The 16,507-nt window shown below is 47.0% G+C and overlaps 1 protein-coding gene across 1 annotated transcript in view; it reads left to right on the forward strand.

The window, feature by feature from the left end:
• Window positions 1-16,507, forward strand: part of WDR62 (WD repeat domain 62) — a 2,486,568-nt gene that overhangs the window by 795,622 nt on the left and 1,674,439 nt on the right. Inside the window, exon 12 of the mRNA XM_069644563.1 lies at window positions 2,848-2,939. Coding sequence (XP_069500664.1) covers window positions 2,848-2,939 — 92 coding nt within the window. The remainder of the gene's footprint in view (window positions 1-2,847; window positions 2,940-16,507) is intronic.

Below are 16,507 nucleotides of genomic sequence, written 5' to 3' on the forward strand. Positions count from 1 at the left end.
CTCTGATGAACAACATGCAACTGACAGCAATCCACCTCCCGGGTGAGTCCAACCTAGAGGCGGATAGGCTCAGCAGGCTGGGTGCGGACAACTACGAATGACAGTTGGACGAACAGGTCCTGCAGGGGATCTTCAGCAAGTGGGGTCCTCCTCAGGTGGATCTCTTCGCCACCTGGTCCAACAGGAGGTGCCCCCAGTTCGTGTCCTGGCAGGGATAGGGCTGGGGTTCTCAAAGCGACGCGATGCAGATCCAGTGGAACAACATGAACGCGTATGCCTTCCCCTCCCTCCCCTGGTGTACAGGGTAATATGCAAGATCAAGGAGGCCCAACACCTCTGTATCGTCCTGATGGCTCTGTGCTGGCCAGCAAGGCCATGGAACTACTCAGCCTGTCAGAGCAGGTCCTGGTGCACCTTCTGCTGGGCCCAGCACACCTACTCTCTCAGCACAGGGGCACAGTCATTCACCCCCTACCCCTCCAGAAGTTAGCCCTTGCAGTGTGGTTCCTGAACCGGTCTCACTGAGACATCTGCATCTGTCATAGGCTAACCTAGACATTATACAAGGGGCTAGGAGTGATACTACCAGGAGCCAGTACAAAAGCAAGCGGACCAGGTTTTGTCACTGGGTGGAATCAAAGGAGTTCTATCCGTTGACCTGCATGTTAGACGCCGGTCTATCCTTCTCTGCGCACCTTGCACACTCGGGGTGCAGGTAGACACATGCCACACCTATCTGGCACCATTGGAGCTTTCAGGAACTCGGAGGAGGAGGTATTTTCATCCTCTCATCCGGTGGTTAAAAGACACTTGGTGGCCTGACCAGGCTTTATCCGCCTTTCAAGATGTCACACCCGGTGTGGGACCTCCATTTGGACTTCGGCGCTATGGCGCAAAAACCATTCGAACCTATGGTGTCCGCAGACAACAGGCTAGTCACCATCAAGACGGCCCTCCTGATGGTCCCTGCCTCAGCACGTCGGATCAGTGAAATCCAGACGCTGGTGGCCTCAGAACCTTATACTACTTTTCATAAGGACAAGGTGGTGCTTAGAACTCACCCTGCATTCTTACCTAAGGTGATCTCCTCTTTTCACCTAAATGAGATAGTGCTACCAATGTTCTTTGCGGACCCTAAGGCTGACGCTCAGAGGGTATTGTACTGTCTGGATGTGAGGCGTGCGCTGAGATACTACATGGACAGTACCAGGAGCTTCCGCAAGTCAGACGCCTTTTTTGTCATCTTCGGTGGGTCAAAGCCTGGCTGTTAAGCCTCCAAGGCTTCCATAGCAAGGTGGATGGTTACGGTCATCAAAGAGGCGTACAAAGGTCAGCACAAACCTCTGCCAGCAAATATGCATGCCCACGCAATCGGAGCTAAAGCCACAGCAGTGGTTTCCCAGAGGCACGTCCCGTGGCAGGTTATAAGCAGGGCGGCTAGATGGGCCTACGCCCTCGACCTTCTGCAAGCACTACTGCTTATATGCCGGCTCCAGGACAGACGCACGCAGCATTTGGTCAGGCAATGTTAAGGAACTTGTTTTCTTAAGAGGGCACCTCTCCACCCTGGATTTACACTTGGTTGTACTGGCCCATACATATGAGTAATTATAACTTACTCCTAGTCCATAGTCCCCTTTCCTCCATACGTCCCACCCCCCACTCCTATTAAAACTGGTGTCATTAGGCAATGTTAATATTGTCAACGCGTCATAGGGGACTGAGGAGTGGCGCTGGTGGGCAGAGTCGGGAGCGCATGCTCCCAGGGCCGCGCCCCACGCGCATCTAAATTTAAAGGGGGAGATGATTTTTCTGGTGATAGAGGTTGTCTCCCGTCCCTAGTGAGGGATGCCCTACAGTATGGAGGAAAGGGGACTATGGACTAGGAGTACATTAGTCACTACAGTGAGTAATTTATAATTAATGCTTTATTTTGACAGTGTCATAAAAGCAACTTTCCCCAAAAATACATTAGCAGTGCACACAGAGTAAACATATTGATATACAACCTGGAACAACAATAAATAGAACATTCTCATAAATTATAAAAGCGCAACAGCGTGATCAGTTCACCAGTATCTTTTTTGCTCTTTGTCTCCAGGCCCACAGAAGAAGAGTGGCATACATGTTAAGCACATGGCTAGAATTAAGACAGACTGACATGGCCTCATCCGTCGTCTGGCAGCCTCGAGCCAAGAATAATGGTTTTACATATCGTTGTCTCAATTGTAAGGTTACTGGGCATATCATCAAAAAGTGAACAATATTCTCATTTGTGTTTCCACACAGCGGTCACGTGGCAGGTACAATATTATTCCATTTGTGGATAAGACTTGCAGACTTTAAGATCCCTATTCCCAACTTAATGTACAGGAATCTTTCATATTTCGGGTTTACCTACTCTAGATACTCTGCATAACCCTCTGCCTTTTATTTGTCATCCTTCAAATATAATTCTGCTTTCAAGTACTAAGTTTGCCAAGACGCTTTGGTACAGCAACTATGAAACGGTCTTAATAGCAATACTCTTATATTTTACTTTTGCTTAGTAAAAAAAATCCTTTTAACTTTACTACGTGTCAGTAGTTGTGTGTTCCCATAACCATGTGACGCTAGGGATTGATTATTTTGCCAGAACAGGAGCAAGTAACAAATGTCAGCCATATGTAATGGGCAAGAGGATGGATGCAGTGATGTGCTTGCAGTGCAGCATCTTCTTAGAGGATATCGAATGCTAATGGACTGAGACAATGTGGATTTTGTGTTTTGCCTCTGCTGTCTTCATACTTGATCTTATAGGTGATGAGTAGGTGATTACTAAAGTCAGTGTTCATTATTTCATTTTAGGATACATGAATTAAAGTTCATGGATGAGCTTTTGAAGGTAGAGGGTCATGATGGAGAAGTGCTATGCCTTGAATATTCCAAACCAGAAATGGGTAGGTATTTGAAAAGATGTTTTGCAAAGTGCATTTGTCATGTTGAAATTTAACTCCATTCCCATTTTTTTAATAATCTTAAAATGACGGCACTTATGAATTACATTTTACATCTACAGAATCTGTATCTGTGTAAATTCTTACAGAATCCTAATTGAATTTTTATTTTCCAAATGTGTATTAATATTGTTAAGTCCTTTCTCCCCTGCGGTACCAAGACTTGGCTATGATCTTGTTCAGCAGGAACCATGAAAAAGCATTCCAGGCGGGCTTGCACACTTCACCACAGATTCCACCTGTTATGCATCTGCACATCCTCTAGAGAGATCCAGGATTTAGCCCCAACATTGAAGTTCATGTGGATACACCAGTAGTTTCTTAAGCCTGCTGACGAGTGCATTGCTTTCCAGACAGTTTACCCATACAATAATTGAAGGGCATAATCTGTACGATATCCAAAAATGGGAGAAACCGTGAGCCAACACATTTCTCTCTGAGCAGCCTGCCACAGTAAACGTAGCCATGCAGTGTTTAGAATCACAATAGGGGTGTCTTGATTGAAGGGAAAAGAGGAAACCAGAGTTGTGTGAAGGCTCAAGTAACCGGATGCATTTTGTGAAACAAGAGATGTACCCTTACTGTTATAATAGTAATCACAGAGGTTCAAGCCAGTACAATTATTTGGCCTGATCTCTTAATGCTTAAAGATAAAGAGATGAGTTGCTTAATTCTAGCAATCCCTAAATAAATCAGCCGTTAAGTGCATATTACCACCCACTCAGGAGGTTGTTTCTAAACAGCTAAAGAAACAATGAAACATTTAAACAAATTATAAGTAAAATATCTTTACTGCTGCGTATAATAACCAACTAAGAAATGTAAATACAAACAATACAAAATATTCAGTTGTTGCGAATGCTTATCTACATTCAAAAATAGTCAGCAAGTTGTGAAACAAGTTGTGAACAAATGGTGCATACAAGTTACATATGTTGAAAAAATCGAATGCAACAACTCAAAGGAAATACTTCAGATTTGATTCAATGGTCAGAAACAAACTTCTAATGCATGTGCAGTTTACTAATAAATTAATCGCATCATGCGTCCCCTTATTTGGTGCAATAGTTCCTTATTAGTGGAGCAAAAGTTATTAAGTGGAAAAATCAATGAATTATTCAGGGTCTTTCGATGCAAGATATCTGATCAATTGCCAACGTGATCAAGTGCTGGTTGGTAGCGAAGATTCCAACGAGCTGATATACAGGTAGACCACTGTTCCCTGTAGTTATCACGTTTCGGCGGTAGTTAATGGATGTAAAGTCTGCCTTCATCAGGGCTCCGAATCAGGGACCCTGTATAAGATGACATTAGTATGCTGTGAGTGGGTTTAGTACCGCGGATGCCCCAATCAATGGGACATGTGTTAAAACTAAGTTTGTTCTCATAGCGACCGCTTTTTGAACTTACTTGCCAGTGCGCATTAGCTCAAGCGCATTGGTGCGACCACGTTTTGGAAGAGAGAACGACGCCAGACGCCGGGATCAGTAATGCAGAAGGTTCAGGGATGGTTTTGAGGCTGTGAAAGGGGCAAATCATATAGGGAGACCGTTGAAAATGGAGGGTCAGTAGTTCAGTTACTGCTCAGAGATCCCGAGGGCACAGAAACCACTGTCACATATTAGTGCAGACGGCGTTGTGTCCTAGGAGATTAGATTTGAAAGAAGAATTTGGTCCAAGAAGAGAACGAACATTAAAATCTATACGGTTAATGCCTTAGTACTCCAGTATGTGTGTGTACATGGGGAGGTGGTGAGCAAAAATAGGGAATGTGGAAACAAAGAGATGACCGATATTGTGTTACGGGATCGGCACTGCTATTGCTAGACGCTCTAATTCATATTGGATCATGTGGCAGTAAATGGAAAAGGCATCCAGTGTTAGTGTAATATTAAAGGAATAAAAGACAGATGCCAATAGTTTGCCTGCATGCTCATTAGGTGCTTAATAAATGTGAAGCTAAAGTCCAATATTGTGAATTAGCATGGTGCGGGCGAAGCGTGGTCCGGCGCGCTCACGTGGGCTGGTCCAGGGAACAGGATACCACGTAGACGCGCACGGCCAAGTGACCCCAGGTTCACCGTATTCTTCTACTGCTGAGTCACGGTAGGCAGCCGCTTGGGTCGGCGCTGCCTCTGTGCGAAATGGTTCGCATGGACATGCTTCCAAGAATGTGGAAGAGAAACCCTGCACGTCACGTAAAGCCAGCAATATGCTCGTTGCTCGGGACGCCACGCATGCGTGCTTGCCCTGTTGCCATTGTTGACAGTCGTTATGGCAAGCGTGCATGCTCCCTTGTGACTTAGTCATAATTAGTGTGTATCCGACAAATAAAGCAGTAGGGGGTCGGTCAGCAATCCGCCACACATTGTTGTCAGGCAGACACTATGGCGGTATGTAAACAGAAATATTAGACTGAATAAGTTGGGTTAAAATTATAATTGTAGGAACTCGTTAATGGAATGGCACAGAGACTTTGATAGAAAGTTAAAATAAATGCAGATGAAACGGAAAGCAGGCGGCTGTCTAAGTCCGTGCTCTAATAGTGAGGGCGTGCCTAGTGCACCTCTCGGATTAGTAGGTAATGTGAACTATCTCGCTGCCTCTCAACCTAATGGGGCGATACGGTTATTCAAGACTTGTTGCAGTGGTGCATCTGATCGATGAGAGAATAATGAGCCAGCACTATTAACCTTTAAAGGTTGACAAATCCCATTAAGGCTGTGATGATGTGTCCAGCCTATGTATCCATTGTGCTTCTTTTTTTCATGAGGCTATGATGGATGTCGGGTCCTCCTTTGACTTTTTCTATCACCCACCACAGAATGCTGTTAGGGGTATGGTTCTCAGACAGGAAATGTTCAACCAAAGGTGCTGACGGGTTTTTACAGCAGATTTTGGACCTATGTTCTGATATTCCGGTGTTGATTGCTCATGAAGATTGACCAATGTATCTGAGGCCGCAGGGACATTCTATGCAGTAGACTACATTTTGACTTTTACAATTGGTCAGGTCCCTAAGTGTCCTTTTGCGTGTGCCTATTAGGAAGAAGCTCATTTTCTTAGTGAATTTGCAGGCAACACAGTTGCCACAGGGGTGATGGCCTTGCAAAGGTCGAAGAGTACGGGTGACGCTTGAAACTGGTTGAAACAATGAGTGTACAAGATGTTCTCTTAGGGTCTTGCCACGTTTGTAGGTGAATCTGGGGGCGGGGTCCTTGCGTAGGTTCAGACGGGCTATATGCCAGTGCTTATTGATAATCTGTTTCGAGGTGTGGGCTCCAAAAGTGACTACACAGGTAAGGCGTGCATCTGAGGAATCTGCGTTCTCTCGTTCTAGTTGGAGAAGAGTTTCACGATTGCAGCTACGGAATCTCTTATTAGCTTGATATAGTTGTTTCTTAGGGTAGCCTCGTGCTTTTAGGCGTGTGGTCAGACTCTGTGCATGTTGCTTGTAATCATCCGGAGAGGAACAGTTACAGCGTGTTCATAAATATTGTCCATATGACAATATGGACTTTTATTTACTGCATTTTGTTTAGTATTGTTGAAGACTTAATTGTTTTTTAAAAATTACCAGAACTGTAACGCTTCAGCCTATCATATTATCCTGTGTCCACTATATTGGGCTAGACTCTAACTAAGAACTAGTTGACATCGTTCAGGCTTCTGCCTGTTTAGTTTTCAGCACGCGCTGCTTGGGAGCCAAACTACGTTTCCCATGAGCCCTGTAGTTTGCTGCTTGTTTATTTGTTCCATCTCTGCGCTAACGCGCCGGCGCGAACGGGGCAAGCCGGTCTGTGCCGGTCCGTGGCTAGATGTGTCGGCGTTCAGTGCGCTTTAGCTTCGCTACTCTCACTCTCGTCTCTGTTCTCCGGGGCACTTGGCTCCACCATGTGTCTAGGTAAGCCAGGGCTGGAGATATGCAAGCTCTAGATGCAGAAATGCAAGCTAGATTGCAGGAGGGCTCTTTAAATAATGAGGTGGTGGGGAATACTAACTTTGAACCACCACAGTGTATGAAGAAGTTTTTGCATCGTAACATCGGTCTACTTAATACACGCACCTTAACTAAACATGCTATTAACATCAAAGACATGATTAGCTCTAACAACTTTGATATTTTCTGTGTAACAGAAACCTGGCTTAAAGACCCAGTGGAGCCCACTTGCGAGCAGGCTATACCAGAAGATTACACTATTTACTTTGACAACAGATTGCAGGGTAGGGGAGATGGGGTGTTATTGCTAAGGATAGCCGTAAACTTTTTAAGGTGACTTTAGGCTTTAGTGGGTGTGAAGCTTTGCACCTGAAATTGGTGTTCTCACCCAACAACTGCCTTAACCTAATAGCTATCTATAGACCACCGGCACTGGTCTCAGACTTCTCATTTGGACTCTGTTCATACCTAAACACTCTAAGATCTGTTAATGTGTCCACAGTTATTATGGGAGACTTTAACCTCTGGCGAGGGAATAAGGACGACAAAGGAGCTACTGCTCTGGAAAAAGCATTGAACAATCTTGACATCAAAGTTCTTACCAAAGACCCCACTACCCCTCAGGGAAACCATTTAGACTGGCTGTGTGGATATAATTTATCCCTGAAAGACTGCAGCACCACACCCTGTATCTGGAGCGACCATTATTTGATATCGGCTAATCTAAAACTGCCTTTCTTATGCACATAAGCATAATCCCCATATCAAAGTAGCTAATAGAAATTTTAAAAACCTAAATAAGTTACAGCTTAAGTCATGTATTGACAAAATACTGGGTTATTTTCAGGATCATGACTCGTGTGTCAGTCTTCTAGAGAAATACAATCAGCATCTTCTCGAGTTAGTGGAGTCAGAGGCACCGCTCACTACCAAGCTAGCTAGAAAAAATAACAGCCAAAAATGGTTCACCTCAGAGCTCCATTTATTGAAGAAGGAAAAACGGACCATGGAAAGGAAATGGATCATAGATAAATCTGTGGAGAGTAAAAATAATTGGAAAAGAAAGGACAAGGAATATAGAGACAAAATTAAGGCAGCGAAGGCAGATTTTCCGAAATTGAACATGCAGATAACAAGACAAGCAAACTCTTCGATATTTTGAAGAGTATTGAAAAACCTGCATCCCTCACCCCCCATTTATGCCCACAGAGGAGGATTGTAATATGGTCCTAAACGCCTTTCCAGCCAAAACGGAAAAAGCGCGACAAAATATCAAGGCCAGAACTTCGGTTAAACAGGACACTCGTCCCACAGAAGTGGAGGTAACTGTCAGAGAACAGCTCTTTAAATTTGACCCCATTTCTGAGGCAGATATGCTAGAGGTGTTAAATAATATGAAACCTACCACCTGCGCAGAAAACACTTTGCCACCTAGTATCATCCTTCAACACAAGGACATTTTCGCTCCTAACCTCCGGAGCATAGTGAATGCTTCTTTACAAGAGGGCACTGTGCCCAGAGATCTGAAGAAAGTCACCATCATACCACTTGTTAAAAAAGCTGGCCTGGATCCTAAGGACCCTGCTAACCTCCGCCCAATAACTAACTCCAATTTTGTTCTTAAACTATTAGACAAGGTAGCAACTCAGCAACTTCACCACTTTGTAGAGAACCAGGAGATTATGCAGCAGCAACAATCAGGCTTCAGATCATCCCTTGTACTGAAACAGCCATGCTGGACCTGCAGAATCAGATGCTGAGTTTGTTAGACAAGAATAAGTTAGGGATGTTGATGCTCCTAGACCTAAGTGCCGCTTTCGACCTGGTGGATCATCATCTTCTCATCAAGGCACTTGGAGAGAACGTGGGCTGTTCCGAAGGAGCCATTGATTGGCTTCTGTCATTTCTATCCAACCGCCAAGTCCATTAGGGTAGCAGTTTCTCTGATCCCTGTGAAATCTTATTTGGAGTCCCCCAAGGGGCCAGCCTGTCACCGATGTTGTTCAACATATATATGCGCACATTGTGCAGCCTATTGGTGAAAGCTGGAGTGTCGTTTACGAACTACGCAGACGACACCCAATTTATATTGGAATTGGGGGGGGGGGTAGTCATCACGCCACGGACAGCGAAGTGATTGCCAGGGTTTACAATCAATAGACGACTGGATGCAGGCAAATTGGATGTGCCTGAATGACTCAAAAACCAAACTGATGTTGTTTGGGTCCTGTCGTCAGTTGGCCAATCTGGGGGCAGAGTATAATTCTTTCCAAATCAAGAATGCTACTATCTTGGTGGGCCCCAAAGTGAAAACACTGGGTATGATGGTCAGTTCTGCGGTCGATTCTCATGCCCAGACCAGCTATCTTCAAAACAATACGCGTACTATCTCAGGCTAATGAAAGCCATCAAGCCGTTCCTCGATGAAGGCAATATGGCCACGATAGCCAGAGCCATCATTCTATCACGGCTCGACTATGGTAATGCTCTGTTGTTAGGGGCCTCATCCAAGGACCTATCCAGCTGCTAGGTGATCCAGAACAATGCAGTCAGGCTAGTTAAGAATTTGAAGAAGAAAGACCATGTCACTGCGGATAGATTATCTCTGCACTGGCTTAGAGTAGAGGAACGCATAAAGTTCAAAGCTCTCTGTTTGGTACACAAGTGCCTTTATGGCATAGCTCCGGACTACTTGAAATAGAGCTTAGTGCTCTATACACCCAGGAGAAGACTACGCTCAGAGGGAAAGTGCCTCTTGACTGTACCTAAGTTCAAGTTGAAATCCGGGTTGGGCAGATCCTTTCTGGTGCTGGCTCCTAAATTGTGGAACAGCATCCCTGAAACTCTTAAGTCTGAAGTAAATCATCTTGTTTTCAGGAAGAGGTTGAAGATTCACCTTTTTAGATGATGAATTGGTGGAAAGCAGTGTTCAGGGTCATTCATCAGGCCGCAGTAATTTGTTATTTGTCCGTCGTGCAGCTGCTGTGTTGTAATTCTAAGCGCCCCGATGCCCACGGGCTACCGGCGTTATACAAAATTAAAATACATACATACATATGGTAGGTTGTTTTTGGTGTGGGCCGGATGGTTACTGGTGTAATGTAGTAGGGTGTTGCGAGCAGTTGTTTTTCGATATAGGTCACACGTTAGTTTCCCATCTTTGGAACGAATTGATAGGTTCAGGAATTTTATTTCAGAGTTGCTTTGATCGATGGTAAATTGGATATTTGGATTACACGTGTTGAGCCAGGTCCAAAAGTTAGGGAGTTCAAATGGGCTACCGGTCCAGATAAAAATGACATCATCGATGTAGCGGTGCCAATGGCTGATGCGGGTTTGCCAGTTGTTAAGGTTGGAGAATACAAAGTCTTTCTCAAATTTAGCCATAAACAGGATTGCCAGACTTGTCGCAAAGGCCGCACCCATTGCGTTGCCCTTCGTTTGCAAGTATGTTGTGTTGTCAAAGGTAAAAAAGTTTCGACGGAGTGCAATAGTTATGAGTTCAACAATGAAATTAACTAGAATACTGGTATTGGGAGGTTCAGAGGTTAGCCATTCCCTGATGCATTCAATGGCATCTTCCTGCGGGATGCTGGAGTACAGTGATTTAATATCCATACTAACTGTTGTTCCGATGGGTTGAATGCTAGATCTTCAAATATTGTTATTGTATGGGTGGTGTCCCGAAGGTAGGTTTGAGTGTGAATGCTTATCGGTTGCAAAGAAATGTCTACAAATTTGCATAGTGGTTCAATGATAGAACCGCATCCTGAAACTATTGGGCGTCCCAGTGGGTTTGTGGGATCTTTGTGTATTTTGGGCAAAGAATAGAAGCAGGGGGTCCTTCCCACTGGTTTTATAAGGTATTCAGCTTCTTTTTGCAAGATCCACTTGCGCTGTAGTGCGAAGTTAACAGACTCAGAAATTTCTTGAGATATTTCCCGACTGGGATCTTTTCGAAGTATTGAGTAGCTTTCTCGGTCGTCAAGTAGTGCCAGAACCATGTTTTTATATTGGTTTGTAGTCATAATCACTAGACCACCACCTTTGTCAGCTGGTTTGAAGATAATGTTTTTGTTGTTTTGTAGCAATGTGCCTGTTTCTCAGCTATGGACAGGTTGTGTTTGGTTTTACTAGTTTTCTTCCGTAGGCGGTCAAAGTCTTACAAAGCACATCTTTCAAAGGTTAAGAGCTTGTTCGGTATTTGGCCATCAGAGGGGGTGAAAGACGATGGGTTATGTAAGCCAGTGTCTTCTTCTGTTTCCTCTGGTTCCAAGTTGTGTTCATGGAAGAAAGTTCTTAGTCTGACTTTTCTTAGGAAGGTACGGATCTCCATTTCGGAGTCGTACCAATCTGTCTGTGCTGTTGGCACAAATGACAGGCCTTTTGTGAGCAGACAATGAAATTTTGGCCAGATTGAAGATTGGAATTGTTTCAAAATCTTCAGATGGATTTAATATCCCTGTCTGCGGCATCGGAGGCGTTGATTTGTTGTTCCTCCTCATGGTTGGAACCCCCATTGTGGTGGGCCCCATTGGGGGTTGCCAAATTCCCCTCCCCCTAAAAAAGGAAAGAATGGTGATGGACCAGGGTATCCAAAGGTTGCTCATGGTGGGCCTTGTGGTCGAGGATGTTGTCGAGCTTGGTCGTCAGAGGATGATCCACTGCTGGAGCCTGAGAAGGTTGCCCCTCTTCTGCGGTTCCTTTTGGTTACCTTGGGGTAGGCCCTGATTTAGGTTGTTTAAATAGTTTTCAGAGATATGTGGGTAGATGATTTCCAAATTGAACTCTTTAATGTCTTTATGGAGTTTCTTAGTTTTGCGGTTCAGGGTTGTAGTCTTGAAATCATCAAATTGTTTATTGATATCGATCAATAACTTCTTGGCATTGGCAATTGCTACGTTGGTAGTAAAGGTAGTATGCATTTTGACCAATCTCAGATAGGGCTTAATGCCTGGCTGTGAAGGCAGGCAACAACTAAATACTGATAAAATATTGACACCAGTCTACCATTATGGAAGATCCAGATCAACCTAATTTTTCTCCGTTCTGAGAGTGTGGGCTGGTCTCACCTGAGCAATTCTTCAACCAAGAAGTCTAAGAAGAAACTCCTGTCCAGTTGTCCGATCCTTTGGGTCAAGTTCTTCATTTGGAGGATGTGAGCTCTGGATCAACTTAGCCCAGAGTGCATCCCCACCTATATTTTACACGAGCAGCCATTCTAGTTAACCACCCAGCAGTCGCCCAACTGGGAGACTTAAAAATCTGGTTCGCCATCTGAAGAACCTCACCCAGCATATCGGAGGACCAACACATGCTGCTGGTCACACCCTTGACACCATTTTCAGCTCTTCTGATCTCCTCTCAATGTCAACCTCCAACCCCTCATCTGGACCGACCACTCTGCCATACCTTTCTCCATCCAAACACCACTGCCACCCCCTACACCATCCTCTACCCCTACAACCTGAACAAGGTCAAGGTACTACCGGACCTAGCCAAGGCACTGCTAAGCGCCCTCCCTTCACTCCCCACCACAGCTAGACCCTTGCCCATAGAGCTCTTTGACTCCTGGCTTAATGACTCCCTCATTCCCCTAACCCTGTTCCTGCCCGCAAAGGTCCTACCCCCAAATGGTTCACCCCCCCTGCAGACTCTATAAACCCCTAACCGCTCCCTTGAGCGCAAATGGCGAGCTTCCAGAACCCCGCAAATCAAATCAGTACTCGCCCACCACCACCACAGAAACTACAAATCAGAGAGCCGAGGGCCAAAAAAGCATATTCTAATAAAAGGATCCTGAACTGCCATAGTGGCAGCAAAGAGCTCCACAGGATAATCACTGAATTCTTGGACCCGCCCTGCACCGCATCGCCAACTGCCGTCTCACAAACGCTCTGCAACTCCCTGTCCGAACACTTCCACAAAACAGCCCTACAGAGGGAGGCCACCCTCAACGCCAAACTCTCCCTCTACACCTGCTCTCAGACCCCCTGCCCCCTCAAAGAACCCTTCTTTCTGCTCTTTCAACCCTATCTCGAGTGAGGAGTTAACAAAGCTACTATCCGTCAGCCAACCCTCTGGCTCACCCCTTGACCCTCCTCTCCCCACCTGTGCAGGAGAATTGACGAGGTCCATTCTCATCTCCCTCACCTCCAGCAACTTCCCAGACTCCTTCAAAACTCTGCATGTCAAACCTGTGCTTAAACATCCCTCTACCCTCTACTACCAATCAACTACAGGCCAATCTCCAACACCAGATTCCTGGCACTAAACTCCTCGGCCGCACTGCTTGCACGCAGCTTAATGGTTTTGGGGAATCCAACAATGCCCTAGGCCCCACGCAATCAGGTTTCCATCCGCGCTGCGGAAAAGAAACCACGCTAATCTTCATCTTGGATGACCTCAGTCACGGCAGACTCAGAAGGATGCACAACTCTTATTCTGCTTGACTCTGTGCAGTTTTTGACACCATCAACCACATGATCCTCTTTGACGGACTGTACTCCTTAGCAATACGTGACTCGCCCCTCTGCTGGATCGCCTCATTCCTCTCTAATAGACAGACTTGACCCTCCTGCCCAGGATCATTCGCTCACACAACCTCACTTGCTATAATATAACTATGTGGATATGAGACAAATCATCCTGTGAATTCCCAAATCCCCCACCTTCCCCATCCCTGACCTAGCAGCGTGTCTCTCTGACATTGATGGCTGGATGAGGACTAACCATCTCCTTCTGAACCCAGGTAAAACTGAGATCATGGTATGCAGAAAATGTGCTTCATTCCCCCAGCCGACTCCCTGGCCATCCTCACTCGGTCTCCCCATTGCGTGCACCAACACTGTCAAAAACCTTGGCTGCACCATGGACTCGGACCTAACTCTGGCTCACCACATCAACAATACTTCCAAAGCTTGTCATTTCCACTGTAGGCTCCTGAAGCCTATCTTCCCTTACCTTACCTTACCTACCCCAACAGACTGGCTGCGATCATGTACATTGTCATGTACAGTCAGAACTATGCAAATTCCCTCTCCATGGGTGTACTGACCTACCAGTTAAACCAACTCCAAAGAGTACAAAACTCGGCTCTGACTGCTTCTTGCATTGGAACCAAGGGACCACATCGCTCTGGCTCTCTGCACCCTACGCTGGCTCCCAGTTGGACACAGTGCCACCTTCAAATTCCTATGTATTACCTACCGAGTGGTGCACAAAGCAGGCCCCAAATTCCTACAAGAAAAGATTACGATTTACCACCGACTCGCACCCTTAGGTCAATCACTGCCATCCTCCTAGTGGTGCCCACCTCCAATTAGTCCAGCATCGGTGAGCCAGCCTACTCAACCGTGGTGCCAACTTTGTGGAACTTGCTGCCTCTCTGCATTAGACTCAGCGAAGACTACATGGCTTTCCCAAAGGCAGTCAAAACCTGTCTCTTCGCCTAAAAACACATAAGGGAATGCAGTGAACTAATCGACCTAACACCACAACCGACACCTAGCATGGTACTTTGCTGATTACAGACTCTGTCATAGACCTTCGGTTCTGGCGATATCGAACTCTACTTGCCAGAGCCTTTGCCCAGACATGAAACCTGAATCGTAGCAGCACCCATTTACCTGTCAGAATGTATTCATTACCTTACCTGCAGGAGAGGCCTAGAGCCATGTATCACCATTAATCAGGGGCGATTGTGCTAGACTTGTAAAACAAGCACCAATAATACCAATGAGCTTGATCAAGCCTATGCAATTCTCCAGCATGGAGTCTGGCATGGATTCACATGCTCATGAATATTCCCTGTCGTCAGGCTGGGAATCCTCGGTAAAGAAAAAATCAGTATCAGTTTCGTTTCTGATCTGTCTTTCGTAGTAGTAACCAATCACTGATCTCTGCGTCATACTGACCACAGCCAATGACTGCCATCTCCCTAAGCCCCGCCTCTGGCAGCCATCTTCAGATTTTTACCGCACGTTCAAGTGTTGGGAGTCCTCGTGCTTAGCTCTCGAGCTTTTACTGCGTGTTTCGCGCTTTTTCAGGTGAATTTTCACATTTTTTCGGTTAATCGAGCCTCAAGCTCCACCGTTTCTACTCCCGTTAACGGGTACCTGTTGCAGGATTTTCCTACGCCCCTCAAGGGTGAAGATTTAGTCGAATCAACCTCTTGGAGGATTCCAGAAGATTCGCGGCCTACTTCGAGATGGCCCAGGACGCGAGTTTGTCACCCGGACCCAAGCTGTTTCGCAGCTGCCCTGGATGCGGGCTGCAGAATGTGTTTAAGGAGGACGAACATTCGCGATGCCTCTACTGTCTTCATGGGGACAAGACTCATGTAGAGAAGGACTGCCAGTTCTGCAAGAACTTGTCGGAGCGGACCATGAGGGACCGTCGATCTCGTCTCGCCAGCTGGTTGGAGAAAGGCTCAACGGGTGAGAAGAAGAAAGGGTCCGAGCGGGCTTCTAAATCCTGTGCGGGCGCGCCGGTGACTGGGGCCCAACACCAGGCCAAGCGTCGGGAGTCCGCTGGCTCTGGGAGCGCCGAAAGGTCGGGCTCTTCGGTCGCCAGGCAGGGCGCACCTTCCCCGGCACCGTCAACCACGAGCCAGCGCTCCGGTTCGGGGAAGAGGAAGTCTGAGACCCCGGGTAAGCTTCGGGAGAAGCCCCGTCCGATCTCGGGAGAGGGGGAGCAAGGTGGCGCCTCTCCCGCTAAGGAGAAGGCCCAGGACGCACCTAAGGTGGTGAAGGCCCCTACCCAGCAGGTAAAGGCCTCTATCGAGGCGATCGCGGCGACTCTGGCCAAGCCGGCAGAGACCCCGCCAGCGGAGACTCCCTCCGTGACTAGAGTTTCCCTGCCGCCAAGGAGGGAATCCTATTTTCAGCCCATCGTCATGGCCACCATGATGGAACAAGGGGGCGGGGGGACACGGTAGCCTCCTCTAGCTCGGAGTCAGCCTCGGAGGAGGAACTGACCGAGGTCACGAGGAATCTCGAAGTACAATTCGAGAAGGTTCGGTCGCGCAAGGAAGGTCCTCGGGAGATAACCGAGGAATACGATGATGGCGAGGAAGAGCAGCCTTCCCTTCCGGTGCAGCCGGAACCTAGGCCTCAGGATAGCTCGGTGGCCATTTTGTCTGCGATCCAGTCCTTATGCTCTGAGATAAGGACGAGATTACCACGGCCCAGGCCGGAGGACCCGCAACCTGGCCCGTCGGGAAGTCCTCAGAGCAAACGACGGAGGACCCAACCCTCTCCTCCGCTCGCCCCCGTGAGGCCTGCAGTTCCATCCTCATCCTCCCACGAGTCGGGAGATGACGGTGCGGTGGGCTCGACGACTGGTTCTGAGGGCGACGACGACGGAACGGGTCTCCCGTCTCCCGTCGCACGGGCATCTCCTCCCGACGAGATTGGCTCATTCCACCCCATGATCGCCAGGGCGTCCGAATTGTTCCAGCTCTGCCCGGAGGAGCAGAAAAAGGAAGGTTTCCTCTATCAGCGCCGGGAGGCCAAGAGGAAGACTGTCATCGCGGTGCCTCTAATCGATGACATCTGGGAGGAGTGCCTGT

The sequence above is a fragment of the Ambystoma mexicanum genome, chromosome 2p (genome assembly GCF_040938575.1).
Source record: "Ambystoma mexicanum isolate Mex_15411 chromosome 2p, UKY_AmexF1_1, whole genome shotgun sequence".
NCBI classification, from domain to species: domain Eukaryota; kingdom Metazoa; phylum Chordata; class Amphibia; order Caudata; family Ambystomatidae; genus Ambystoma; species Ambystoma mexicanum.